The 25,780-nt window shown below is 39.1% G+C and overlaps 4 protein-coding genes across 8 annotated transcripts in view; 2 read left to right on the top strand and 2 right to left on the bottom strand.

Annotated features, from left to right (window-relative positions):
* Positions 1 to 3,140, top strand: part of LOC146473309 (uncharacterized) — a 16,073-nt gene extending 12,933 nt beyond the window's left edge. The window contains exons 7-8 of one of the 4 annotated variants that reach the window (XR_014866421.1): positions 512 to 1,770; positions 1,815 to 2,476. Coding sequence is in view for 3 of the 4 variants with exons in the window: in XM_085118514.1 (XP_084974640.1) it covers positions 512 to 1,641; positions 2,483 to 2,611 (1,259 nt within the window). In the remaining variant the exon portion in view is untranslated. The other 3 variants (XM_085118514.1, XM_085118513.1, XM_085118515.1) reach the window with 3 other exon arrangements.
* A 193-nt stretch (positions 3,141 to 3,333) lies between these two features.
* LOC146473308 (uncharacterized) lies at positions 3,334 to 5,199 on the bottom strand. Its single transcript, XM_085118516.1, has one exon. It carries the CDS (start codon positions 5,167 to 5,169, stop codon positions 3,943 to 3,945), a length of 1,227 nt encoding a protein of 408 aa, XP_084974642.1. The 5' UTR covers positions 5,170 to 5,199; the 3' UTR covers positions 3,334 to 3,942.
* Positions 5,200 to 5,263: 64 nt separating this feature from the next.
* Positions 5,264 to 25,780, top strand: part of LOC146473304 (tubulin polyglutamylase TTLL5-like) — a 35,251-nt gene continuing 14,734 nt past the window's right edge. Inside the window, exons 1-20 of the mRNA XM_085118575.1 lie at positions 5,264 to 6,071; positions 6,940 to 7,040; positions 8,515 to 8,597; positions 9,226 to 9,332; positions 10,228 to 10,291; positions 11,136 to 11,202; positions 11,417 to 11,499; positions 11,611 to 11,680; positions 12,202 to 12,286; positions 12,937 to 13,038; positions 13,614 to 13,705; positions 14,288 to 14,395; positions 15,176 to 15,257; positions 15,340 to 15,401; positions 15,599 to 15,678; positions 16,464 to 16,657; positions 17,716 to 17,778; positions 24,969 to 25,028; positions 25,112 to 25,172; positions 25,703 to 25,771. Of these exons, the coding sequence (XP_084974701.1) occupies positions 5,932 to 6,071; positions 6,940 to 7,040; positions 8,515 to 8,597; positions 9,226 to 9,332; positions 10,228 to 10,291; positions 11,136 to 11,202; positions 11,417 to 11,499; positions 11,611 to 11,680; positions 12,202 to 12,286; positions 12,937 to 13,038; positions 13,614 to 13,705; positions 14,288 to 14,395; positions 15,176 to 15,257; positions 15,340 to 15,401; positions 15,599 to 15,678; positions 16,464 to 16,657; positions 17,716 to 17,778; positions 24,969 to 25,028; positions 25,112 to 25,172; positions 25,703 to 25,771 (1,773 nt within the window). The 5' untranslated portion in view covers positions 5,264 to 5,931. The remainder of the gene's footprint in view (positions 6,072 to 6,939; positions 7,041 to 8,514; positions 8,598 to 9,225; positions 9,333 to 10,227; positions 10,292 to 11,135; positions 11,203 to 11,416; positions 11,500 to 11,610; positions 11,681 to 12,201; positions 12,287 to 12,936; positions 13,039 to 13,613; positions 13,706 to 14,287; positions 14,396 to 15,175; positions 15,258 to 15,339; positions 15,402 to 15,598; positions 15,679 to 16,463; positions 16,658 to 17,715; positions 17,779 to 24,968; positions 25,029 to 25,111; positions 25,173 to 25,702; positions 25,772 to 25,780) is intronic.
* LOC146473307 (putative skeletal organic matrix protein 5) lies at positions 19,036 to 23,762 on the bottom strand. 2 transcript variants are annotated; one of them, XM_085118572.1, is made up of 4 exons: positions 23,459 to 23,762; positions 23,325 to 23,367; positions 20,683 to 20,818; positions 19,036 to 19,713 (listed from the first exon to the last, which is right to left on the bottom strand). In XM_085118572.1, exons 1-4 carry the CDS (start codon positions 23,673 to 23,675, stop codon positions 19,198 to 19,200), a joined length of 912 nt encoding a protein of 303 aa, XP_084974698.1. In that variant the 5' UTR covers positions 23,676 to 23,762; the 3' UTR covers positions 19,036 to 19,197. The 2 variants fall into 2 exon arrangements, with proteins under 2 accessions (XP_084974698.1, XP_084974697.1); XM_085118571.1 differs by lacking the exons at positions 23,325 to 23,367; positions 23,459 to 23,762 and adding an exon at positions 22,688 to 22,803.

The following is a 25,780-nucleotide window of genomic DNA, read 5'->3' as shown; positions in this document are numbered from 1 at the left end:
TGACACGTCATTTACAATACTGAAAACTACTAACATTACTAACAATACTAACCACAATAACTATACTGATCTACATTGTTAACTTACAAAACTAAAAGTACTTACAATGTCCACACTACTTACAGAAATAACGCTATGTCTTCTAGTGAACTTATACTACTTACACGTCAATGCAATACTTGCGCTACTAACAATACGACACTTATGCTATCTACAACACTTATGACTACTTGCAATACAATACCTACACTATAGTACAATACGATACTTAAACTATTTACTTCGCCATTTTCTTACAACGGTGCTTGCCATAGAGAAAAGTAAGACAAACCCTCAAATAAACAAACAATACATGGCACTTCAAAGGTACGGAGGCAGTAGGTACAATGTCATGTCACGTCACGTAAGCAAATAGAATGACATGGGATGTAAGTGAAATTTGGTGTAATGCATTGGTGCCAATAATTTTAATACACTGTAACCTTGACTTATTTTTTTCAATTTTTGATAGGAGACGAACCTATGCCCCAAATTAAACAGTGCTATTCCTTGCTCGAACGCCGAGAAGAAACCCCGAATGTCAATTTTTTCGCGGCCAAAAAATCGCCAAGCGGCTCAATGCCACTTTCGGTTTCCATGGCATCACCAGTAACTATGACAACCGCGTCTTCCGAGGTCAAAGGTCAACGATCATTGTCAACGGTTCCAGTCGATCCCAAATGCATTGTCTACCTGTCAAAGACACAAGCCCAAGTCCCGACCCCTGGGGCTCCAAATCATCCCCGACCAGGTTACCTTGTTCCCGTATATAAGGCAAATACCAGAGAAACGGCGTATGCATTCCTACCGGCTGGGGCACAGCGATCTCACCGGGTGGGGGATAAATCGGGTTTGGAAGGACGCGCGCCTAATCCCAAGACCGACTGCAGAAGTGTTTGCTGTACTACTATATCTCATCATGCAACGCATTCCTACCCATGTTCGCGTCCAACCACGGGATTGAAGGAGGCGCACATTGGGTGTGTTCCCGCCACAGGGAGGTTTGTTCCATCCTCGCAAACTCCGCCCGCATTGTACGCTTCTCAAAATACTACAGTGCATTCGTGTTATGAACCAAGCAGCACCGCTGTGACGCTCAACCATTCACGCCCTGACTCCGCTTATACCAACGGAGGCCTAGTATGCGTCAACAGTAAGAACCACGTGGCCGCGAACCTACATTATCCACCCACACAACAACACAAAACATCAACTGCGTATAGTGTTGGACCGCCTAGACCGGAAACGACTTCAAGCGGTCCACATACACAGCTGGCACAAGAAATTAAAGGCGCACAGGCGACACCAGACAAGCTTAACTACCCCGCGTTCAGTCGCACAACGGAAGTTGCAGCAAACCAAACAGCGTTGAACCCTCAAGAAGCCATTTTCAACCCGATGTCGCTGTATGTTCGAGCCAAACTGGTTCCCCGTGAGGTGGTAGCTGTGAGTCATGAGGTGGAATCCAGTCCACCGCTCGTCGAGTATATAAAGACTGATTCGATATGCGACAAGGAGCTGACAAAATGGAACGCGAAAAATGTGGCAGATTTCATCGCTGCTACGGACTGCGCGGATAAAGCAGAGCTGTTTTTGGAGCAGGTTTGTAGCAGATACAATTGAGCCTCTTTACAACGTTAAACTTCGTGCATAAATTAGACCCGTCAGTCAGTCAGTCAGTCAGTCAGTTAGTCAGTCAGTCAGTCAGTCAGTCAGTCAGTCAGTCAGTCAGTCAGTCAGTCAGTCAGTCAGTCAGTCAGTCAGTCAATCAATAGATCGATCGATCAATCAATCAATCTTTGAACGTGTCAAAAATTCAAGATTAGTGTTACTGATTAAGCTGACTTGGTGGCAAAAATATATACAAGGGATTACCGTTTCTAGAACCTTACATCAGTGTAACTCTGCTATTTTCCCCCGGATTTCCCGATCCTCTGATACGTTAAATTAAACGACACACAACAAAAGATAGTTCGTCCAGACGGATGATGCGTCTTGTACCCGTCTTTATACTAGAGACACATAACCAGACGAACAACGAATGTTTATCCAAGTTGCGTCCAGACGGATGCTTCTTCCAGTATAAAAACTGCTAAGATCCAGCATTTTAGAAGCATGCAACTTCAGGACCGGTTCACTATTTTGCAACATCGTTCAGGCCAATGTTTACTTTTCATTCAATATTCTCCTTATCTTGTTCATATCCGAGGCGACCCTGGCAATAAAATACGCCTTGTACGTACATCGCCGCGTAATTCACTTTTGAGAATCTAAATACGCCGGCTCCTGAGGTATAGATTCTCCGAGGCCTTTCGCGCAACTCGCATGCTCCTCTCTGTACAGCGAAATGTGCGAAATGTTTCGTATTCGAATTCTTGAAACATGAAGAGATCTTCTCTTTTGACAGTAACTGACCTCGCGTAATTGTGTTTTTTCTTTGCAGGAAATCGACGGTAAGGCGCTACTTTCTCTGTCACCAGAGATGCTTATGAAAGGAATGAACTTGAAACTGGGCCCGTCTGTGAAACTCTTCAACCACATCACAAACTTAAGAGCGGCCCTTCTGCTTTGAAAACGATTCCTTTTGAAACGCGTCACATACAAACCCACTCGTTGTACATAGTTTGCATCACCAGAGATATTCCCAAAGGTTACTCGCTTCGAGAAACGTGTTTAGCCTTTTTTGTAAACGCACGAAAAATAACTTTATACACATCACTTATGAAGATCAATCTAACACGATATTTATTTTGTATATCTTGTATTAAAAGTTATCACGGATCGCCGTGTAAACTACAAATTGCAGAAATTGAGAAATAAAGGTGTTTTCAAAGACCACAAGTGGACTTGAGTTGAGTGGGTTTCCTGTCAGCTATGCTTGAAATCTGATTGGCTAATCGACTGAACGTAAGCGTGCGATTTAAATTTTGGGTCTCGCGCTGTCAGCCTCGTTTCCAGGGTCCTCTAGAAGAGAGAGGACCCTGGGAACGAGGTTGTTGTGCTGATAAACTAGTTCTTGTTTCGTTTTCGTTTGATTTTCAACCGGGAAGCTCATATTCAGCTTCTTTCCAAACCTTGCTACATATTTGTTTTTGGTATCCCGCTAGCAGAGGTTTATCTTGTCGTTTCTGTTTTCTTCAAAAATTAAATATAAGGAAAAACAACAACAACAAAAACTGAAGGAGTTACCCTATTGAAATAAAGTTTTTCTTATCTTATCTAACAATAACAACGGAAATGACAAAGAGAAACCTCTGCTAGCAGGGCCAGTCTCATTGGCCGTTTTCAACACTTGGAAGATAACCAACATTTTGGGATGAACAACCCAGATGGATAAGTCATTGTAACGGACACGATTTTTGACGTAAAGGTGTTACGACAACTTCTACATCCAAAATGGTATCCGCCCCATTTTCCGCGGAGAGAACTTGCCATCTGAATGGACTTACCTAAAAATGTTGTCCGTCTTCTAGAGTAAAAATGGTATTAATGTCATCTCTGGCCGGTTAAATTCTCGTTTTGCAGGAGAGGTTCAATTTGTCAGTTGCCTGGCTTTTCACCATGAATACCGCGACACACTATGTCTTAAAATTGGATCTTGTCATTTCCTCATCGATCAAAATACCTAGTATTTTTCAGTGTTTTAACTGCACCATTAAAGGACGTTCTAGAAGACTGATTTAATTAGCCTTCCTTTAAAACTCTTTCATGAATGTACATCTCTGTTCGCTTTCTCATGGTAATCACCAAGCCCTTTGACAATTTTTCCAACTGTGAATTGGAACTCTTCCATGCTAATTATTTCATAAATAAAGAAACTACAACAAAGAAAAGCATTCCTCTTGCATTCCTTGATTCATTCTCCTCCATTACTCTCATTCACGTTGACAAAACAGAGCTTAATCAGAGCTCCTTCACACCCAAACCACACACTGCAATTAGAGTTGAAAACCATGCAAAGTTGGTTCCAAATGTGACCTCACCAACTTGAAAGCCGCAGTTGGTAAGCTGTGCACACTGGAGGAAAAGAGCCAGCTGACAGCAGCTGTGGAATGGGTGCCCTGTGTGCCATTCGTCATCAGTTGTCATGTTTAGTTCCTTGAGCATTCGATTGCAAAGTGCTGTTACAGATGTAGCACAGTAGCTTGGATAGACAAAAGCATAAAGGTATATAACGCTAATAAGGATGGAATGATAGAAATCGTACCATTTTGTGGCATCATTGAAAAAAGATACCAAGTTTGCAATATAAATGACTGTTGTTATAGCCAGAAGAAACCAGTGAACCAGAAACCAAAACTTCATGGAATCTGATGTGCTTGACATCTGTTTACAGAGGCGTTTATGAATGCGTATGATGTCATCCAAGCTGCAGCCAATGGCGTTTCGAATTTCTTCGTGACTCGCTGTCACGCAATCTTTCATTGCGTTTGTTACTATAGCAAAGATCCAGGAGCTTGTGAGGATGGCCAACCGGGGTATAATGGTCAAAGAAACTGCGAAATTAGTAAAAAGAGGTCCTTTGAACGTGAAGCCGAACCAAAATACGTTTGTAAGAAGGCACAAGCCAAATGCTAAGATGGTACAATTTAGCGTGACCCAAATAGACCGCCCCGTTGTGGAGAACGCCTTGTTAAGAGTCACGCAATAAACTGATCTTTTTCGCAGTTTCCACATACACCAAAAGAAGGCTGCGTTTGACGTTAAAGTAGCGAAAGTTGAAACCAGGGATAAAATACTGTGCAGCTCAATTCCATGCAAACTGCCTGGTTGCGTTGAGGATGACGTCGTAGTCGAGGTATTTAAACAAAACCAAGAGTTGAGGGGCGTATCCAAACGCTTGCACACGAAAGCATCATATAAAGTACTAAAAAGGCAAAATACATCCAGAAGCAAGACAATCATCACCATAATAGCGCGGAATCCTTTCTCGGGGTTCCAAAATCCCACAGCAATCGCCGATTCTTTCAAAAATACGCCAGAACTAAACAGACGTTTTGATCTCTCGAAAATTCGGCACGGGATTCTGAAAGAGGTGGAAGAGAATCCTTGCGACACCGATTGGTTAGTTGGGTTATCTGAGGAGGGTAAATCGTCGAATTCTTCGACGTTCGAACTTGCTGAATCCATAGCGCTTCTACAGTGACACTCACCCTAAGTGACACCGGAATCACGCGATCTTTGTCTTCCCACAAACCCTTGCTAGCCCCGATGGCAACGAGGAATGTACCTAAAATGGCGGATACTCTGAACCGGTAGAAACACGCTGCTTCAATTTTAACGCGACGCCCAGGATTTACTTTCATACATTAGAACTGCTACAGTCAGCGGATCATCTCATCGAAAGTTGAGCTCCTTAACAGCCGTCATGGATCTCTGATAATTGTTTAATGAGAGAAAATTGGTTAAATTCTGACGATTCAAGTATCTCCTCGCTTGAATAATTATTGGCATTTTCTGGCATTTGTTTCGTCTCATCTGGATTTTTCTCCATCAGCGATACTCGGGAAGGAAGAAGATAAATCTGTTGTTTAATATAAAGCAGAGAGGGAGAAAAAGATCAGTTTGGATAGGGGTTAATTTGTTGAGTGTTTAGTTTGGACAGCTGTCAGCCTGTCGCATGCACACAAATTTCCTCACGCTAGCTTCATGACTGTGCGTAAATGCATAAATGCATATATGAAAAGGAGTGCAAGTTTTGTTATGGGTCCAAGAGTGACATTGCTACACGACTCCTGACTGATCACTGCTTCCAAATTAAAAGAATTCCTCCATCAAGTCACTTATATTACAGATCGTGCCTGGCCTAATTTGCATTCAATATTCAATACTGTGCTCCAAATTTTGTAAAGAAGTGCTGTGGATTTCTGCAGTCGATTGAAGATCAGAGCTATGTCCAAACAGCAGTTCCGAGGAGGATGTTCAGATACTGATTCTGCAGTAACAGAAAATGATGAATGTGGTGAAGAATCTGAAATTCCAATAGCTTCTCAAGTAGAGGAACCTTGTGAGGAGTTTGAAGACAAAACCAGGTAACTAACAGTTTGTAAGTTTGGAGAGCATTAGCCTGAAGAACTTCGCACAATCCTATCGTCTGGAAAAAAAATGCCTGTTCCGGCATGCTTTCAGAGCGTTCTAAGTTTACCTGCAATTTCAGTTCTGTTTCAAATGTTATATTTCTGCCACTTATTTGTTACTTTTAAATGTATTGATGTCTTAAACACACTGAAAATATTCAGTGCAAGTACAACTGAGAAAGTTATAAAGAAATGAATGAGCATTCCAGGTGGGTACTCCCATATACCAGTTACATGGGTACACTGTATGTGCTGCTCTGAAGGGTATGGTTTTCAAGCAGTTTAGTCTGGGATAGGGTGTAGAAATCAGATACTATTGGTCCAGAATAAGGTACATTATATCATTTTCCAGGAAACTGATCAATTGCTTGAATAATTTAGTCTAGACTAGGTTCCCCAAGAATTGACACCTAAAAAATAAAAATGTGTTTTAGTTGTTGTAGAATATTTGTTTTGGCTAGACTGTGATGGTGACGGAGTTTCTGGAAAATAGTGTCTGGTATAGGGTAGGGATTTTTGGTTTTTAGTCTAGTATAGGGTTGCAAAATGCAGCTGAACTTGGTTTGGTTTAGGGTAAGGGTTTCAGAGTACCAACAGGACACCCCCACCCAAACATTTTTAGGGTAGCCCCCCTCCCCCCAGGTGGCCATTCAATCTTGAATGAAGAAATCACAAATTTAGACAAAATGCTCTCGAAGACCATGACAAAGGTCTGTCCTTTTCTGGAGCTAACAAGGTACAAAAAACATTATTTTGTAAATTTATGTTCCTGGTTTTCCTGTAATACAGTTTAACCCAATAGTTTTGTGTGCATTGTTTTTAGCATTATCAAATGGACTGGTCCAAACAAGAAGTATCCACTGGTAAATTTCTCATCTCATACCCTTTTACTGGCTTTGCCGCAAGAATCAAAAGCTGAGGCAGGTAAGAACAAAACAGAACAATGTAGTACTGCCATATTCAATTTTGACCTAAAGGCTTAGATTTCAAGAATTGTCATCTTTCCTAAATGCTCTTGCAACCAAAACAAAACATGCCATATTGTCGTTATGATAAAAATAATAATTTTAAACATAGTTGCTATTTATTGAAGTCATTTAAGGACGGTGCCTACTTTTGTTACTGCACATATCTTCTGCGCATCTCGAGATACTCGGGTTTTCTATGGGTGGTGCCTACTAATACAGGGATATTTTTGCGCGGTTTATTAAACTATGCAGAAAAAGCAGAACTTAGCAAGTGCTTTCAGTATCCAGAAAGAAATTTTGGGGGTAACCATGCATTTTTCAGAGATAAAGAAGCTTCAATTTTAGACAAATCGTCCTACATTTCTTTGTATTTTACTGTTTTTTAGAATAATTGTTTCTTAATTATCTCTAAAAAATGCGTGGTTACCCCTAAATTTCTTTTTGAATTTCAATTGCCGGCTTTCACTGTCACACAATTGAAAAAAAAAAATCGAAACCATTCCATGAATGAAGTCAAGAAATTGACATGGTATAGAGGATAAATAAATAAGGCATCTGTCCAAGTGTCAGGTCTGTGCGGTATTCCGTACTCGAGTTATTTGACAAAGTGTTCCACATAAATTTACAGAGCTTAGTATGGAGACACCATGTTGGTGTCCCTCTGAGGGGCACAAACATGGGGGTCTGAAATAGGAAAAAACATCTGGAGTTCACTTTTGCCAGAAAAGAGGTTTGTTTGCCCTTGTGAGTTTTTGAATGTTTAGTTTAATATTTTTCCTCAAACTTAAATTGTTTAGAATGCTGAAAATCATGCCAAGAGTCATTTTTAAGATACGGAACAGCCCTGTCATGGCCGTCCTCCTGATGTCACGCATGATGGAAACTCGGAAATTGAAACTGTTCTATTTTCAAAAGGAAGCACGGCATCGAGCTAAGAAATTGTGAACTGACATATTTTTAGGTAATCGTTCCTTGAATGAAGGTAAAAATTTTGTAGGCCTCCCAGTTCTGAATTCTAGAATTTGGTGACGTCACGTGAAAACCAAGAATAGCCCTTGCTAAGATGTTTTCCCCGCATAATCATAAACCAAACAAAAATTCTTCTTTATTAGTAAGCACCATCCTTAAGTCAAGTCAAGTCAGTTTTATTCAACTCAAAGAAATAAGTAATTACAGAAATGCTGGAAAGCATATCATTTGTGTATTCAGGCTTTGCCCGTTCATTCTACTATGTAGTATTACTAAGTTGTACTTAAATAATGTATGATTTTCAATAATATTATCAGCAGTAATGGAGTCATTGTTTTTGTGAAATGGGTTTTAAAAATTTAAAAGGAGAAATTAAAAGAAAAAAGAAGAAAACTAAAAAAATCAGGACACTTTTCTTTGCATGTGACCAAAATGTTTATAATTTGTTATTTTTTCTACAGAAAAGTATCATTTGACTTACAAATTTGTTAAGACTGAATGCAAACTTGTGCGAAGCATTCTTGGTGTCCATTGCTTCAGAGAGGTAAGGAGTTTTGTTTTGTGGTTGTGTACCAAGGTCACTTACTGTGTTTGGAAAACAATACATCTGAGCAGTCTTCTTACAGAAATAGGGTGCTGATTAAAGACAATAATATTATTTTCCTCTGATTAACAATAAAAATTAATTATTTGTAAATTAGCACCAGAAGAATAGAGCTGAATAGAAGAATACAAGAATGGAGTATTTAAGACGAGAACATAAGAAGAATAGAGCTGACCAATTTCATTGGTCTCTTCAGGAATAACTGAGTTATGGAATGTGCAAGAAACTATTTACTCCCAAAGTTTGAGACTGGAATGAGATGAATAATTTATTTTGCAAAGTAAACAAATAAACAGCATGATAGCAAAGAACTCATCAATTATAGCTTTGATTTGAATGGCCAAGCTTTAGGTTTTTAAAAGTTGAAAGTTTTGAAAAGTTATTTCATTCACAGACCATGGTAAATAGCTGGATATTTTAAAATACTACTGACTCTAATCCAGTCATGAATGGTCAGCTGATCACGCTTTGTACAACATATTAAGTAAAATATATGTCTATTAAGCCTGAACTGGCTTTGTTCTGATGGTTTGAATGCTAAGAATCATTTACATGTATCCCGATGCAGGTTCACCCAAACAGTTCTAACTTTAATTTGATGTGGACTGGGTCACATATCAAACCTCATACTTTAAGAGGTCTGCAGGATTTTCAGAAGGTTAATCATTTCCCAAGGTAAGACCTCTTTTAAAACACTTCATTGTGTTTTTGTATGCCAGTGTTTAGTGCTCAATACCATATTACCATTATGATTAATTCCCTTAAACATAAAGGCTGCTTAGTTAACCAAGAAAGCAATGAACTTTACATGTCTACTTCTGTTCTAGTTGGGATGCTCACAGACTGAAGGAGTGGTCAGGGTCAGGGCCTCCATGCATTACTATGAAATAAAACCAACCAGTCATCTAATAAGTTTATTAGATGACTTTCACCTTAACCTTTAGAAGCCTTAAGTAATGAGAACATTGATGTCTCCGATGTCATAGGTGGCCAACAGAAGTTTCAGTTTAATCAATCAATCAATCAATCAATCAATCAATCAATCAATCAATCAATCAATCAATCAATCAATCGATGGATGGAAGGATGGATCGATCCATCAATCAATCAATCAATCAATCAATCAATCAATCAATCAATCAACTAATCGATCACTCCATCAATCAATCAATCAATCAATCGTTGATTGATTGGTCTTAAATTATTTAATAATAAAGATGACTTGACCTTAACCTTGGATGTCGTAGGTGGCCAACAGAAGTTTATGTTTAATCAATCAATCAATCAATCAATCAATCAATCAATCAATCAATCAATCAATCAATCAATCAATCAGTCAATCAATGATTGATTGACCTAATTATTAGATGACTTGGCCTGAACTTGAAATGAGAACAAGTCGGCTCCCTGAAAATAAACCCCTAAAAAGTTGTTTGAATGAATATAAGTCCAAAGCTTTTACTTGGAATTTTACATAAGTCCTGACTTGCTGAGGCACCTGCAGTGGTACATTTGCAACCTTTATGTGGCAAGAATGTAACTGATGGTAGCTGGTTTTATTTTTTAACAGATCTTATGAACTTACAAGGAAGGACAAACTATATAAGAACATCCAACGAATGCAGCATTCAAAGGTTCAGAGTGCCTTGAGCAAATAATTATCATTATTTATTTGAGAGTTGAAGCCATCTTGCAAAAATGTGAAGGCTGATTTATGCAAATTACAGTTTACTGGTCTGATTGTATGCACAGTGCTACTGGTTTGCCCTTTTACTCAAGGCAATTTGTCTGCTGAAATTCTTTAGATTAATGGTACCCTGAGGTGACACAGCGGCAAAATGAGTGCGCATGCTCCACAGATTTGTGATTCGAGCGAGAATCGATTACGAATGCTCCACTTCAATCGCGAAATTCACACCTGTTACCACAATATTTGTTTGGTTGAAATATGAGATATTATGTGATGGAGGAAGTTTGAAGGAACCTTTCCTGAAAGCGGCAACCTTATCTACATGTATTTTGATTTGGGCTTATCCTGCGAAACGAAAACAAACAATGGGAATTTTAAAAATGCTGCCATTTCGCCACGCAAGATTGCTCACGCATGACGAACATGCGCACTCATTTTGCCGCTGTGTCCCGTGAGGCTAAAAATTGGTCTGATTTTTATGGAAACCTGAATCAGGTTTAATTTAAGAATGATTTGTATGTGAAAATGCACATAATTATGTTGTATGCTCTAAGATAGCCAACAAATCAGGATGTACATTGTATCATAGCATGTAAACCAAACTTTTTCGTTGCCTTTTTTTGTTTTATTTTACTTTTGCCAATTTAGGTGGTTCTGCTGAAAAACTTTACTTACACTTACAACATCATTTATTCATTAAAGATCAGTATACAACTGAACTTTTATTTTAAAGATGCTTTGCAGACGTTTCTGCAGCAGAATCTAAAACATTGTCTGTTCCTTTGAAGGGTGTGAAACATTTCGATTTTATTCCTGAAAGCTACATCATACCAGAAGAGTTTAATGAGTTTCATGGTAAGCAAATAAAATATGAATGTAATTTTAGATACTGGTAATACATTCCAAGTTGTCTTGAACTTCTTTAATATCAGTTGGAGGCCTGGTTCAGAACTATAATTTAAATAAATGTGAAAATGGTATACAGTTTACTCCCACTGTTTTGAACATTCAAGGCGGCCTGGATAAAAATTTCTCCTTAATTAATGCACAATGTTATGTTTTATTGCAGCTGCATTTCTGAAGGACAGAAAACCTTGGATTGTGAAACCTGTTGCTTCATCGCGTGGCAGAGGAATATATCTTGTCAATCATGTTAGTGGTGTATTTTGACTTTCCATAAACTTTTAAGGCCAATGACACCATAACTTTGGAAACCAAAGCATGTAGGTTTAAACATTAGATTTGATTTTCGTCTTGTTGCAGCCAAGCCAAGTTCCTCTAGATGACAACCTTTTAGTGTGCAAGTACATCAGCAATCCACTGCTTGTTGATGGTAAGTAGATTAGAGGTTTGTCTTAGAGTCTGTTCCATTGGAAAAAAGAACAGATCCCAACATGGAAGAAGAATAATGTATTTAATAAATCACAGTCATTCAGGCATTGCTACATGCACTTCAACAAAATGTTGGCAGGACAGAGAGACATTTATCCATTTAAAATTATATATAAAAAATACATTGGGTTGAAGTTATCTTATGCTCAGTCTTGAATGATAATTCATGTTATTTTGTAAAACCAACACTAACTATCATAAAAAGAACCCACTAACTGGGTGGATGCCATGCCTTAGAGTCAGTCACAAGAACCAACATTCCCAAATTTCAATTTGACCTGGAAACAGTGGATGAAACTTAGAGCCACTCTGTGGGAGCCACTGAAATTCTAGCCTGCGAATGCAGACGTATTTCCGGCTGTCGCTTCTCTCCCCACAGTAGGCTACTGAAATTCCCATTTATTTTATTTATTTATTTATTTATTTATTCTGTGTTTTAAACCTTATCTTTTTGTTATACAGGATTCAAGTTTGACTTGAGATTGTATGTTGGTGTGACATGTTATGACCCTGTCAGGATTTACCTGTATGAAGAGGGTTTGACAAGGTGAGTGACATGTATCTCCAATAAGTGCATGCTTCCTGGGGCCTGTGTTTTGAAAGGGCTGATAACTTAACTTTTTGTCAAACCTGTTTCTTACCAATTTGTGCCATGTTTTAGTACAACATCCTTTGCGATCCAACCATTTAATTAAATAAAGTATAAACGTGAGTCCCGAGAACTGCATCTCACAAATCTAAGATTTAGATTACAAGGATGCAGGATTTAACAGAGCAATATTTCGTTGTTTATTTCAACAACATCATCAGGCAATGATCACAAATAGAAAAGGCTACAAAAAAACTACACTAGTGATTTAAAATTACAATTATGTTAGAACAAAATTTGTAATCCCCTTGTCGCCTTCAGTCCCGAGTTCAGATTGGGAGTACGATGTTTAATCATTAAGGCCTCTTTAAAAAGTAGCACATTCCAATGGTTTGCTTGAGCAATTGCAGTGGTGTTATCTTGTACTGTTTGTATATTGAGTCTGTGATCTTTTGTCTAGAGAGTGTGGGGAATCAAGCTAGATTTCAAACAAGCTCCCGATAAACTTAAAACCTTCACAACATGCCAATGTGGTACATGAAGGGAATTTCCCTGGTGTTTTTCAAGTATTGTTGTTTCTTCTAACAGCGCTGAAATCTTTGTTCTAGATTCGCTACTGTTAAATATGACAGGACTGGAAAAAATATCAAGAATGTCTGCATGCATTTGACAAACTACAGCGTCAACAAGAAAAATGCAGACTTTGTCAGGTATGTTTACATATATCAACTTGTTAAATTAAAAAAAAAAATCATGCCAAAGAAGATGATGCACATGTAAAAATACTCCAGTGTGGAAACTGATGTTTTTTGTATGGATTTTTCCAACCAAATGCCGTTATTCTGCAGCCAAACACTCCAATTTATTAGCTCAGGACATTTGTGCTTTAGCTTACAGTCCTTACACAAAAGATTTATAAAATTTTAGGTGCTGAAATGATAGGTCCTTTGTACACCCCGTAGGGCAAAGACAAATTTTTCCTGTAGTTCCCCTCCAACTAGGCTGATTTAGCAACAGAACGGGAGCGTCGTTTGAGGACGCGAAAGCGCGCGGAATAGTCTGGACGCGAGTCTATTTCCACTATCTTATGAGTATTCTTGATGCGTGCGCCGTTATCAACTGATGTTCCCGTTCTGTTGCTAAAACAGCCTAATACCACCAAAAAGACAGGAGGCACCATGGGGGAGGGGACTGAGAGGTAAGGACATGGGAAGTGGGAAGACTGTACACCAACCCCCGTCCGTCTTCTCCCACTAATTATACCCCCCGTGTCTTTTCATATTAGATGCCCTGATCCTGAAGTAGAGGATTATGGGAACAAGTGGAGTATGAGCGCCATGTTGAGATATCTGAAGCAGATCGGCAAAGATACCACAGGTAAGTCAAGAAGTAAGCTCTTCGTGAGATATTTAACAACGAGCGTGCGTTGGATATGAGATGGTAGATAGCGAACGTAGCGCATAACGCCGAGTTAGCTATAATCATCTCATATCCAACAAGCGCGAATGGAATAATTGTTTTATTTAAAGCAATCAAGAAATATTGTTAGATCTTGCTGATTTCGCTGTGCAAGAACAACCAGAAGACAATTTAATGGTCGCTATTTCTCGGGCATGGTGTAATGGCTCATATACCATGGCCGCTAAGCCAATCAAATCCCTGGAATTGCAATATACAATGGCTATTTTCAATGCAACAATTATTCCACTCATGCTTGTTGGAAATGAGATGATTTATAGCCAACTCGGCGCTATGCCTCGTTGGCTATCTATTAACTCGTGTCCAATGCACGCTCGTGGAATTGTTAAGTATACCACGAAAAATCGTTGCATGGCTAATATATAAAATTGTCACGAATGAGGACATGCAAAATACTACTCAACGAGTCAATAACGTTCTGGTTCTTGCTTATTGTAATTTCCAGTTTTTGTAATTCGACATCCTCTCATTTTTTTACAGCTTTGATGATGAGAATCGAAGATGTAGTAGTGAAAACGATCATAGCAGGGGAGCTGCACATTGCTTCTGCCTGTAAAATGTTCATGCCTTACTCTGGAAACTGTTTTGGTAAGTGAAACTTATTTGTGGCTCTGACGGAAACATAAACAGAATTGAAAAAAGGTTACAAATCTCAAATGTAAAATTCTTCAATAAAGTAATGTCGAGTTTGAAGAAAACGACTTGGAACAATACTCATCTCTGGAGGCTCGAATGATGGTGTAAATTTCTTGGTTGTAAAAAAATGCGTATTTTCACATTTTGAAATAAATAATGAAAGAAAAATTGAATCACTTCATTTAAATGAAGTGTCTATGTATTTAGCGCAGACACTTATTAGGGACACACTCCAGATCGAATTGGAATTTAGAAATGCTAGTTTTTGAGGAGAGGGTAAAACCGGAGTACTTGGAGAGAAGTTCTAGGAGCAAGGACGAGAACCAACAACAAACTCAACCCACATGTGACGCTGAGTCCGGGAATCGAACCCGGGCCACATTGTTGGGAGGCGAGTGCTCTTACCAATGCGCCATCCCTGCTTTTGGTCATTTTAATTTACACTAAAATGAATTGGCCTATCTATGGTACATGTTTTCGCCTACTCTAAAGTGGTGAACCTTAAGCTCAGCTCAGCTTAACCGGCTGACGGTGCGTCTCGGCGAAACCCGAGAGTAAGTTCTTTAGTTGCTTTTGGAACTCTGAACGCTTCTGTTCTCTTGTTGCTGTGACAAAATGGACAACAGTAATAATGCTTGTCATCTGGTATTCTTCGGTCCAGTGCACTTTTGACTGTTTAAAAGTAAGACATTTAACAACATCTTAACACAGACACGATTTTTCTTTCAACAGAAATATACGGATTTGACATCCTGATTGACGAGAATCTGCGTCCTTGGTTGTTAGAAGTAAACTTGTCGCCTTCTCTTGCGTGGTGAGATTACATAATTCTGTCTGCACGGAAGTCAAATGTCTTGAAAGCTGTATAACTTTCTGAAATTGCTTGTCCTGTTTAGTGACTCGCCGTTGGATCTAAAGATCAAGTCTCATCTAGTATCTGACATGTTTAATTTAACAGGTGAGTGACACTGTACCTTGGCCAAAAAGGTCTTAACAGCGAAATCGAAATTGCAGGTGTAATACCTCCCCTTTGCAACTTGTCTCGCATAAACTGCATGGAACGTTGTCGCAAAAATAATTTGCGTCAATGGATTTAGAGAATACAGTACGTAAGTTAGTTTTCACATGACTTTTTAATTGAACTTTTATTTGTAGGTTTTATGGCGCATGATCCGATGGTTCGTAAACTTCCCACACGGCGTTTTGTTGATTATCCAGCACGAAATCGATATCAGGTAACCTCGCAACTAACTTAACAGAAGCGTAGAAAAATGTTATATCATGGCTAGCCAATCAGAATTCGAAAGCTGCTTCCAGGAAGCCAACCCAATGTCGGGAAGGTCTTGAACGGTCGGGAAACAACGAAATCGCCGATTTTCTAGGATTTTCCTTGCATATTAATACCAGTCTTGAACTTAAAACGGTGCCTACTTTTGTTACTGCGCATACATTCTGTGCATCTCGAGGTACTCGGGTTTCCTATGGGTGGTGCTTACTAATACAAAGATATTTTTGCGCGGTTTAAAACTATTTGGAGAAAGCAGAACTTAGCATGTGCTCTTGGTATCCAAAAAGAAAATTGGGGGTAACCATGGATTTTTCAGAGATAGTAAAGCTTCAATTTGGAAAAAAAACATACATTACTTTGTATTTTACTGCTTTTTAGAACAATTGTTGCTTAACTATCTCTAAAAAAAATGGTGGTTACCCGAAATTTTCTAAACCGCACAAAAGTACTTCTTTATTAGTAGGCACCGTCCTTAATTTGTTTTTCTGGAAGCTATCTTTACGTCCAATAGTTGGTTGATCTTGCGCTGTAACGCTGATCTATATTATTTAGGAGAAATATCGTTGTAATCTGATTATCGTTTAACTAATTGCAAGGTACATTTTACCGTCCGAAAGTGCAGATTAGGCCGCTTGGGCATGCAGAACAATTGGATGGGGGCAGACCGTGAGCAAGTTTTAAAGTTCGTTTTGATGATTCCTTAACTGTCTTCCTTTTCTTGTTTTCTTACAGAGGCAGCGATCGGCCACAGCTGGTGGCGCTTTGATGCCGAACTCCAGACCACAATCTTCCGGGCAGAGGAAGAAGAATGAAGATGGTTTAACAGCAGAAGAGACGAGGATATTACGTCAGACGCGCGAAGAGTACTCCAGGAGGGGAGGGTTTGTGCGAGTGTTTCCCTCACCAGACTCATGGGAGCTGTACGGGTAAGATTCCAAACTTAATGTCACGCTAGAGCAGTTCCGAAAGTTCAATAATGATAGGAAAACAAAATTACCTTTCAGAATTTAAAAATTTAAAGCGTATCAAGCTTTCCATTCCTTCGCGGAATCTTTTCCAAGTAAGTGAGAAGTTAATTTGTGTCACGTGACTTGAGGTGGTGTGAGTCACGTGACAAATGCCCAAAAAAAAAAGACCGCTGGTAGTTCGTAACGCTGTCTCTATCGAGAGTGGGCCCTGACACTGCATCTCGATGGCATCTCTGATCTTCCTTCTCAGATGCAGACTCAGCGACGCTTTTAATGATACAACACGCAGCTCTTCGAACGGCTCACAAGATTGGCTGAATAAACGATAGCGGAGCAATGAACAAACAAGAGAAACAGTGGAACCTAGCCATGAAACAAAAGGCCATTTCCGAGTCACTGTGAGCCTCATTATGAAAGCGAGGCTAGATGCAAAAATTAGTTTTGTTTCCATATTAATAATATACATACAAAAATTTCTGCAATCTGATTGGTGGAGAGCGTCTCAATTTATCCCAAATGTAGTGCAGAAAAGTGAAATTGAGTGTAGAAAGTTGAAATTAGTGCAACAAAGGTGAAATTAAAATGATTGACAGGTACGCAAATTTGCAAATCGGCTGTCTCGAAACAAAATGGCGAACAGGTTTGAAGAGAGTAACAGCATTTTAATTCGAAGTTTAAAGGAAAATGCAAACAAACTCAACAAAGCACAAACAACAGGCTAAAAGTTTGGAGGTCTTGGACAGCACAAAAGGGCTACGACCAAAATATTGAAAACTATGAACCGGAGCCAGTCAACAAAATTCTCGAGGATTTCCACGCAACAGTGCGTAAACTTATTTTCGTTATAAAAACATTGCATTTAGCCTCGCTTTCATAATGAGGTTCAAGCCACTGTAGAGCTGTGTGATATACAGGTTCAACGAAAATAGAGGTTCTAGAGAGCGGAGTGCTATCTGACATCAAGGGCTTTTGATGCAAATATAATTTTTGCTCTTTTTACATTTTTTACTATTCAGATCTTTTCTGGAGCATCGAACAACTCACAATCATCTACTGCATTCTAAACTCTTTCCTGGAAGGTAAAATCTGTTGTTAATTTAATTAATTAATTCCTCAGTAAAAAATTGGTTTGAAGCTTTTGAAGAGGTGATCGTTCCTCTCTATGGGATAAAGAGTAAGAGGCGTCGTACTTTACCTTCTGTAAAAGTTACTCTCATAATCCGCAGAAAAAATCGGTTGTGTGTTCCTTGGCTCTCTTGCTTCGCAAGTCAATCCGCCCTTCCTCAACTTTTGTTCGCATTTATTTAATTAATTTATTTTACGTCAATATCACGGAGAGTGCTTGCGCGATCTCCCGAGCCAGAGGCTCATGATAAAGTGCTTGACAATAAACCAGATCGAATTGGAATTTGGAAATGCTGGTTTTTGAGGAGAGGGGAAAACCGGAGTACCCGGAGAAAAACCCCTCGGAGCAAGGACAAGAACCATCAACAAACTCAACCCACATATGACGCCAAGTCCGGGAATCGAACCCAGGCCACATTGATGGGAGACGAGTGCTCTCACCACTGCGCCATCCCTGCTTCCCCTCAGAACTCAAGTTGGAGTCGTCGTGTAACCCTCCAGTACCAAACCCGATTCAGGAGTGACACGTTTCACGGTTGGTTTCGTTATTACCAAGGAAACAGATGGTTGCTTTGCCAAGGTTGGAAAACCTGACTGTAATTCTCTTAACATTTGTTTTGTCCATTGCTTAACCAATCAGAAGTTAAGTTGTACCGTAACTTAATTTTGAAAACGGGGAGTGGGTATGACAAATTGCACATTTATTTTTTAGCTTCTTTATGAACTGAGAAGTTTGCCAAACAAACATGAAAGAGTAGGAATGTTTCACTACAAAAATGATCATCCTGTACAAGGTGGTTTGAACTTTTGGGTCCGTGCATGTTTTAATCCCAAATTGAGTGTGGCTTATCAAATGAAAGCTATTGAGCGGTAAATTCTTGTGATTTGTTTTATCATACTATGCAATACTGATTCTGGCCTCTGAGAAACTCTTGTTTGTGGTACCGATTACTTATGAATATTTCAGTTTCAAAATGAGTGGAACTTTCCTTTAGTAAGTAAGCTCTTTATTTTAAGAGGGTTACACTAAATAGTGTAGAAACACTAACAAACCTGTGGCCCTCTATCTAAAACTATAAGAAAAAAACAAAGTTAAAAACTACAATATTCTAGAATATCCTTTATTTTGAACTCCGGCGTCAATGACAGCGCTTTCATTCAAGGATGTAACGAAGAACAACAACAACAACGTCATCAAAGAAAACAAAATATTTTGAGATCTTGTAAGCACATATATCTTTATTCAATCTCAGTATTTACGCATCTCTTATTTCTAGTATTTTTAAAGCGCTAAGTACAGTAATTAACACTTTTCACCTTTTAACTGAGACCGTTACTACTGTCAACATGACTGTTGTTGGGAGTTCTAGCGCTTACTGCACCAAGATATAACCCATCGCTTTAATGTGTCGAGGCCCATTATCTCCCTCGAGTGCCTCGTTTCCACACGTGTTAGAGTCGTCGTGTAACCCTCCAGTTCCAAACCCGATTCTGGAGTCACAAGTTCCACAGTCGTTTTCGTTGTTGCCAAGGAAACCGATTCTTGCTTTGCCTACGTCACTTCTGTCAGACATACAGTTAAACCCTTCCTTGTTACAGTTGGGCTGCAGCGAGGCTGATGATCCAATCAGTGACTTCCACGTGTCACGGCCTAGTGAGGTGGCGCGGTATCGCCCGTCAGCGATCAGAGAGTGCAAAGAATTAGCGTGCTTGTTGATGACAATGAAGTTCATTTGATGGCCGATCTTCATACCCAGGCAGATCTTGGAGAACGGCGTTTTCCAGTAGGTCGGCAGCTTTGTCTCTTGTGTGTCGAGGCCAGTCTGCCCTCCTGCAAGGTTGTATGAATCTCTGTTGCTCCAGAGTTGCGAATTAAAGTGGAACGTTCTCTGAAATTGAAAATATGAAAAATGTCTTCATAAAAACAATCCGATGCGGATGGACGCGAACAAAAGTAAATAAATAATTAAATAAATAATAATGATAATAATAATAATAAAAATAATAATAATAATAATAATAATAATATAATATATTAATAATAATAATAAGAATAATAATATTAATAATAATAATAATAATAATAATAATAATAATAATAATAATAATAATGATGATGACACTGACAAAGAGCTGTCCTTCCTTATTGAACGCTCTCAGGAATGGATTATCTGCCAGATCGCAAATATAGTTAAGAAGTTTTATGAATACGTATAAACTGTTTGAATGTAATGGAAATGATTGAGTGTAACAGAACTAGCCCAGACCCGTGTCCGCAAGTTATGTAAATAATTCATGAAAACAAAAATGAAATCTTCAATAATAAAATCAAACACAAACAAACAAACAAAAATATATAAACAAACTATCCTCTATAGGCCTTTCGAAAAATACCATGATCTTCAACAAGCTGGTAATAAGCCTCGCATTTAAGAGTGGTGCAAATTTGCATCTCCTTCGTCAATTGGTACCAAGGAAATTAAAAAAAGCCGACACGTCCATCCGCATTCTATACTCTCAATTTACATACAGATGAATGAAGACGGGTCAATGTCCTCAGTAGTATTATCTAAATGACACTTTTTGATTGTGTTTTGCATAACATTTCCCCTTGTCTTAGAATGTTGATACCACCTAGATTTCCTTGTATCCTTTGCAGGCCACGCCGTGTAGTTAATTAATGCTCGCGCACTCTTATGAGTGGAAAGAAGGGGCTTGGCGTAAATTTATATACATTACCTGAACGCAAGGCTATCCCTGCACGTTACAGAATATTATGGTATTTTTCGGAAAGGCCCATTGACCGCGTAGCTGTAGTCTTTGGGATCGAGATTTGTAATCAGCTACAACACCCATACCTTTGTGCCATCGATCTTCATGGCCAGCGTCCATCCACCACCACCACATCCAAAGTTGCCCATGTGACAGTAAACAGGATAAACAGGAATCCTTTCCGAGCCAAACATCAGTGTATACACTTGGCTCTGATGTGACCTGTTCATTGAAGAAAATCAGGGCCCTGGTAAGCTGCCGCGTGCGGCTTCCCAGAGCTGACACAATTAACTCATTATCGAATCTAGTAAAGTCTAGTAATATGGGACGAGTTGCATAATACTTGAGGCAGTTTTTTTGGACTTAGGGTGGAAGTTTTGAAATTACAATCTCGCATGCAAGATAAACTTCGATCTCCTTCATACCACATCATCATCTCAACATATGATTTAAGTTAATTTTCTTATCGGTTTCCAAGCAACAGCTATTACCATAGCAACGGAAGCGCATAGCCTTTCATTTTAAACATTGTCGATTATCTCGAAATCTAGTCAGACACTTTATGACGAAACTTTAGGGATTTAAACTACTCAATCTAGACAACTTGTAGGCGAAATTAGAAAAAAATCTGTAAGAGCGTTTTCAAGTAAATAATGAATCAATTTTTACGGGGTTATTTTGTTTATTCCAGCATTTTTCACCAATATCTCTGGCAAAATAAAACTTGACACTTTGTCTTTTCTGTCAAAGGGTCTTTCCTGATAGCAAAACATTCTAAACATTTGTTGAGCTTCATGGGTGTCTCCGATTTTAAGATATTTATGTTTAAAAACAGTGGAAGTAAAGCGTAGATGAATGAAAAAGTTCCTACTTTGCATAAATCGAGATATCTTTAAAATACCCCGGCAAATTTTTCTGTTAAATTACAAGCGGTTAGAGTAAGAATTCTTTTCGATATTCACGCAAGTTTTAGGCTCAAGAACGGAAACCGGTGTTAGATAGGAAGGTTGAATCTTGGTCAAGTTTAAGTCATTATTCGCTTTTTCCGAACAATAATTTTATTTTGTTTGTCCCGGTCTGTCCACTGCTATTCACGTGCTGTGAATATTTATGATTACGTACATAAATATATGCTCCTGCTTCTCAAGTCTTCCATTGTAAATTTTACCTTTTGCACGACTTCATGTGATGATAAATATTCAAAGCACGTGAATAGCAGTGAAATAGACCGGGACAAACAAAATAAAATTCCTGTACGGAGAAGGCGAATAACGACTGAAACTTGACCAAGATTCAGCCTTATTATCTAACACCAATTTCGGTCCCTGAGCCTAAAACTTGCGTAGATATCGAAAAGAATTATTACTTTAACCGCTTGTAATTTAACAGAAAAATCTGTGGGGGTATTTTAAAGATATCTCGATTTATGCACAGTAGGAACTTTTTCATTCATCTGCGCTTTATTTTCACTGTTTTTAAACATAAATATCTTAAATCGGAGACACCCATGAAGCTCAACATACGTTTAGAATGTTTTGCCATCAGGAAAGACCCTTTGACAGAAAAGACAAAGTGTCAAGTTTTATTTTGCCAGAGATATTGGTGAAAAATGCTGGAATAAACAAAATAACCCCGTAAAAATTGATTCATTATTTACTTGAAAACGCTCTTACAGATTTTTTTCTAATTTCGCCTACAAGTTGTCTAGATTAGGTAGTTTAAATCCCTAAAGTTTCGATATAAAGTGTCTGACTAGATTTCGAGATAATCGACAATGTTTAAAATGAGAGGCTATGCGCTTCCGTTGCTATGGTAATAGCTGTTGCTTGGAAACCGATGAGAAAATTCATTTTGATCATATGTTGAAATGATGATGTAGTACGAAGGAGATCGAAGTTTATTTTGTATGTGAGATTGTAATTTCAAAACTTCCACCCTAAGTCCAAAAAAACTGCCTCGAGCCTCCTTAACGACGGGCGTAAATGCTATCGTCAGACGTTAAAATACTAAATGTGAATGGGCTGAAGGTCTGGCGTTAGCAGTTACGCCGGACATTTAATTCTATGCAACTCACCCATGGACTTGAATCACTTTAGTCCGGGGGCTCGAAACAACGGGAACAGAAAAAGTCATTCATGAATCGACCATCTCTTTCCAATCCGTATTTAGCGAATGTGGAGCACCAGTTAAGACAAATTGCTTTCCCTTGTAATGTAGCGGGGTTTTTTTTTGATAAAAAAAATCATCGTTAGCCTACGTGATAAGGAAAGAGTGTCAACGACTTTTGGAACACGCAAGTTGTCATTGAGCTTCAGCGAGAGCACCATTTTAAGAGAACACAAACAAATGGTTACAAGAGTAAACACGTATCAAAAGCTAACACAACTTCCTCCGTTCCAGGGGGAGTTTTCAACTTCTCATAGTGCCTTCAGCGAGAGCACCGTTTTAAGGGAACACAAACAAATGGCTACAAGATTAAACACGTATCAAAAGCTAACCCAACTTCCTCTGTTCCAGGGAAGTTTTCATAGTTTCAATACAAGAACTTCGTGTTGAACTTCTAGAACTTCTCATAGTTTCAATACAAGTCGACTGGTTTTGTCGACCCAACCAAAATCTTGTACACACTGTAACCTTTCTTTTCGCGGAATGCATTTAACAGCTGTTACGCATGCCAATCATATGTGAATGGAAAGCGACAATAAATGCACCTTAGCTTTCAACTTACTTGTATTTTTCATACTGTTCGTTGCAAGAAGAGGCGAAAACGGCTGTAAAGAAATAAAATTCAGATCAGATGTACCGAGCCAAATTGCACTGTTTGCACTGAAACTCGAGTGTTTTCTTGGTCTACGCGAATACCTGGTGGTGGAGGTTTCGGAGCGGAAATTTTCTTCACCTGCTTCACCAATGCGATGAGGTTTTCCACTTTCGTCTCCAACTTCTGTATTGCGTCATCGCAAACGTTGGTGGAGAGAGCTGTTGGACTGGCGCAATTCACTGCAAATATCACAACGTTTAGTAGAAGAAAAACAAATGGTGCTGAGTCCATTTTGAAAATGGTTCGTGGCGTCTTCATGCAGCTGACGATTAACCTCTCTGATCCTGAGACAAAATCTCGGACTGAATGACTTCTTGTGTTATTTATAGGTATTAAATCAATGTTACATGATATCCGCTTACGGTGTATATGTATACGAATCACACTATCAATACAGTGAAACCTGGGTCCAGTTGTTCAAAGGCTGGATAACTTTATCCAGTGGATAAGTCGCTATCCGTCAGTTCCAATCTGTGCAAAGATTTCAGTATTTCCTCTTGTGCAAGGTAATATGCACACTCTTACCACAGTTAAGTTTTGGAGTGTACGAAAACCTTGGAAAAGGTTTTACGTGAAGTATATTTTAGACCCTGAATAGTGCCTTATCCAGCGGATAAAGTTATCCGGCCTTTGAACAACTGGGGCCTGGTTAATACGGACACCAATGGGACACACGAAAGTGTTCGTATTATCCGGGTGTCCGTATTAAGCAGGCTTGAGGAAAAAACGTCACGGACACATGTTTTATCGATACAAAGACTAAAGCAGACATTCTTACGGCAACAAGACGTTTAATTTCTTAACTGTAAATGTAACAAGTTCAAAATAAATAAACCTTACGTTCGCTTATTATAGTCTCGGACTAAAAGTTCTTTATTGTTCTTGAAACACGACAACGAAATCGAAGTCCTATCAGCATCAGCCTCCGAGCGGAGGCATCATACAAGCAATGACTGCAGCAAAAGGCCAAGGAAGTGAAACAGTACAAGTGTGAAATACCCGGAAGAAAGGCAGACTGATCAAACATGTCACGCTATTTTGCCACTGCTTTTGTAGCAAAAGAATCGTATTAACCCGTAGAAATCTGTCAAAGTTAGAACTGTGTACAATGTCTACAATCTGCACATAATTGTGACGATGAAAATAGAGAGTGCGCAGATAACCAGTGGTTGTAAAGCGGGGTTGACGATGTATGAGATTTTGCCACTCGGGACACAGAAAAGTGTCGGTTGTCCGTATTAACCTGTGTCCGTATTAAGCGCGTTAATTTTGAAGCAAGTAGATAAGCTTTTCGTCGGGACAAACGAAACTGCTTGTTATATCCGGGTGTCCGTATTAAGAGGGTGTCCGTAGAGCGGAGTTCCACTGTAGGACAATGTTTCCCAGTGTTCGTGAAAATGCCAAGAATAATTATTTCAGATTCCTGCGTGCAATGGTTTTCCAGGTGGCATGGTATTTTTTATTACTTAATTTAGTAATTTTTTTTATAACAGGAATAGACTTGACAGACAACAAATGTACAGTTGTGTTACTGTTCTTATCTCGCCACAGGAAACCTTCTTTTCAAAGACCCAGTACAGCGTGCTATTCTTCAGCCATCGCACGAGCCAGGTGTGTTTTAGAACGAATTTATCACGGTTCTTGCAAGTTTCGGAGGCATTCCTATCTCCTCAATCATCTTCTTGTCTTCTCAGGAATATCACATCTTATGGATCAGCGCAACCTAAAGTCTCTCTTACCGTGGAGTCGGCCGAGGTAAAAGTGTTTAATTTTTGTACTTTCAGGAGTTGTGCCAGTTGTATTAGGGAACTGGCCATAACAAGTTTGTTCGAAGAGGGCCCACCTTGTCTGGGGTAGGGGGGTTATCAAAGACACCACCTATCTCGTGAGCATTACCGACAAAATTTTATTGGCTTTAAAATTTTAGTTGACACAGAAATATTCAGCTAGCAAGGGTCAACATTGCTACATAAACAAGAAAGTGAGGTTTGGATCTCACTGTCATTTTTTACTGCTGGATAGAGGGGTGGCTATGCAATAAAGACACCATCTTTTGAGGTTGAGGAAGGAGGGTGCAGGCAGAGGCCACCATCTATTTTGGGGTTTGGTGGGTCCTGTTCGAGTGTAGTAGTTTTGACCACTTCCCTTATTTGCGAGCTCCTTGGGTAGACAAAACACTCTGAACGATAAGAAACTCGAGTGGAAATCTTACAGCTGCATATCGTTTTCATTAACATAACCGTGACTTCATTTTGTCCTTTTCTTTTCTGTTTCTTGCTCAGCAGCTGTCTGACAAAATCTCCCTCAGCATCAAGGACAGAATAGTTTGCTATGAGAGGAAACTGGACACTTGGGTGAGTAAG

Source organism: Pavona decussata, unplaced genomic scaffold (assembly GCF_977016875.1).
Source record: "Pavona decussata unplaced genomic scaffold, jaPavDecu1.1 SCAFFOLD_94, whole genome shotgun sequence".
Taxonomy (NCBI): Eukaryota; Metazoa; Cnidaria; class Anthozoa; order Scleractinia; family Agariciidae; genus Pavona; species Pavona decussata.
Note: the sequence above shows the minus strand (reverse complement) of the source record. Positions and strands in the feature narration are given on the sequence as shown.

Coding starts and splice junctions, on each gene's coding strand:
- LOC146473308 (XM_085118516.1), bottom strand. CDS start 5,169: ATGGATTCAGCAAGTTCGAACGTCGAAGAATTCGACGATTTACCCTCC.
- LOC146473307 (XM_085118572.1), bottom strand. CDS start 23,675: ATGAAGACGCCACGAACCATTTTCAAAATGGACTCAGCACCATTTGTT. Junction 23,368..23,458: donor TCCGAAACCTCCACCACCAG/GTATTCGCGTAG, acceptor ATTTCTTTACAG/CCGTTTTCGCCTCTTCTTGC. Junction 19,714..20,682: donor TGAAGATCGATGGCACAAAG/GTATGGGTGTTG, acceptor TTTCAATTTCAG/AGAACGTTCCACTTTAATTC.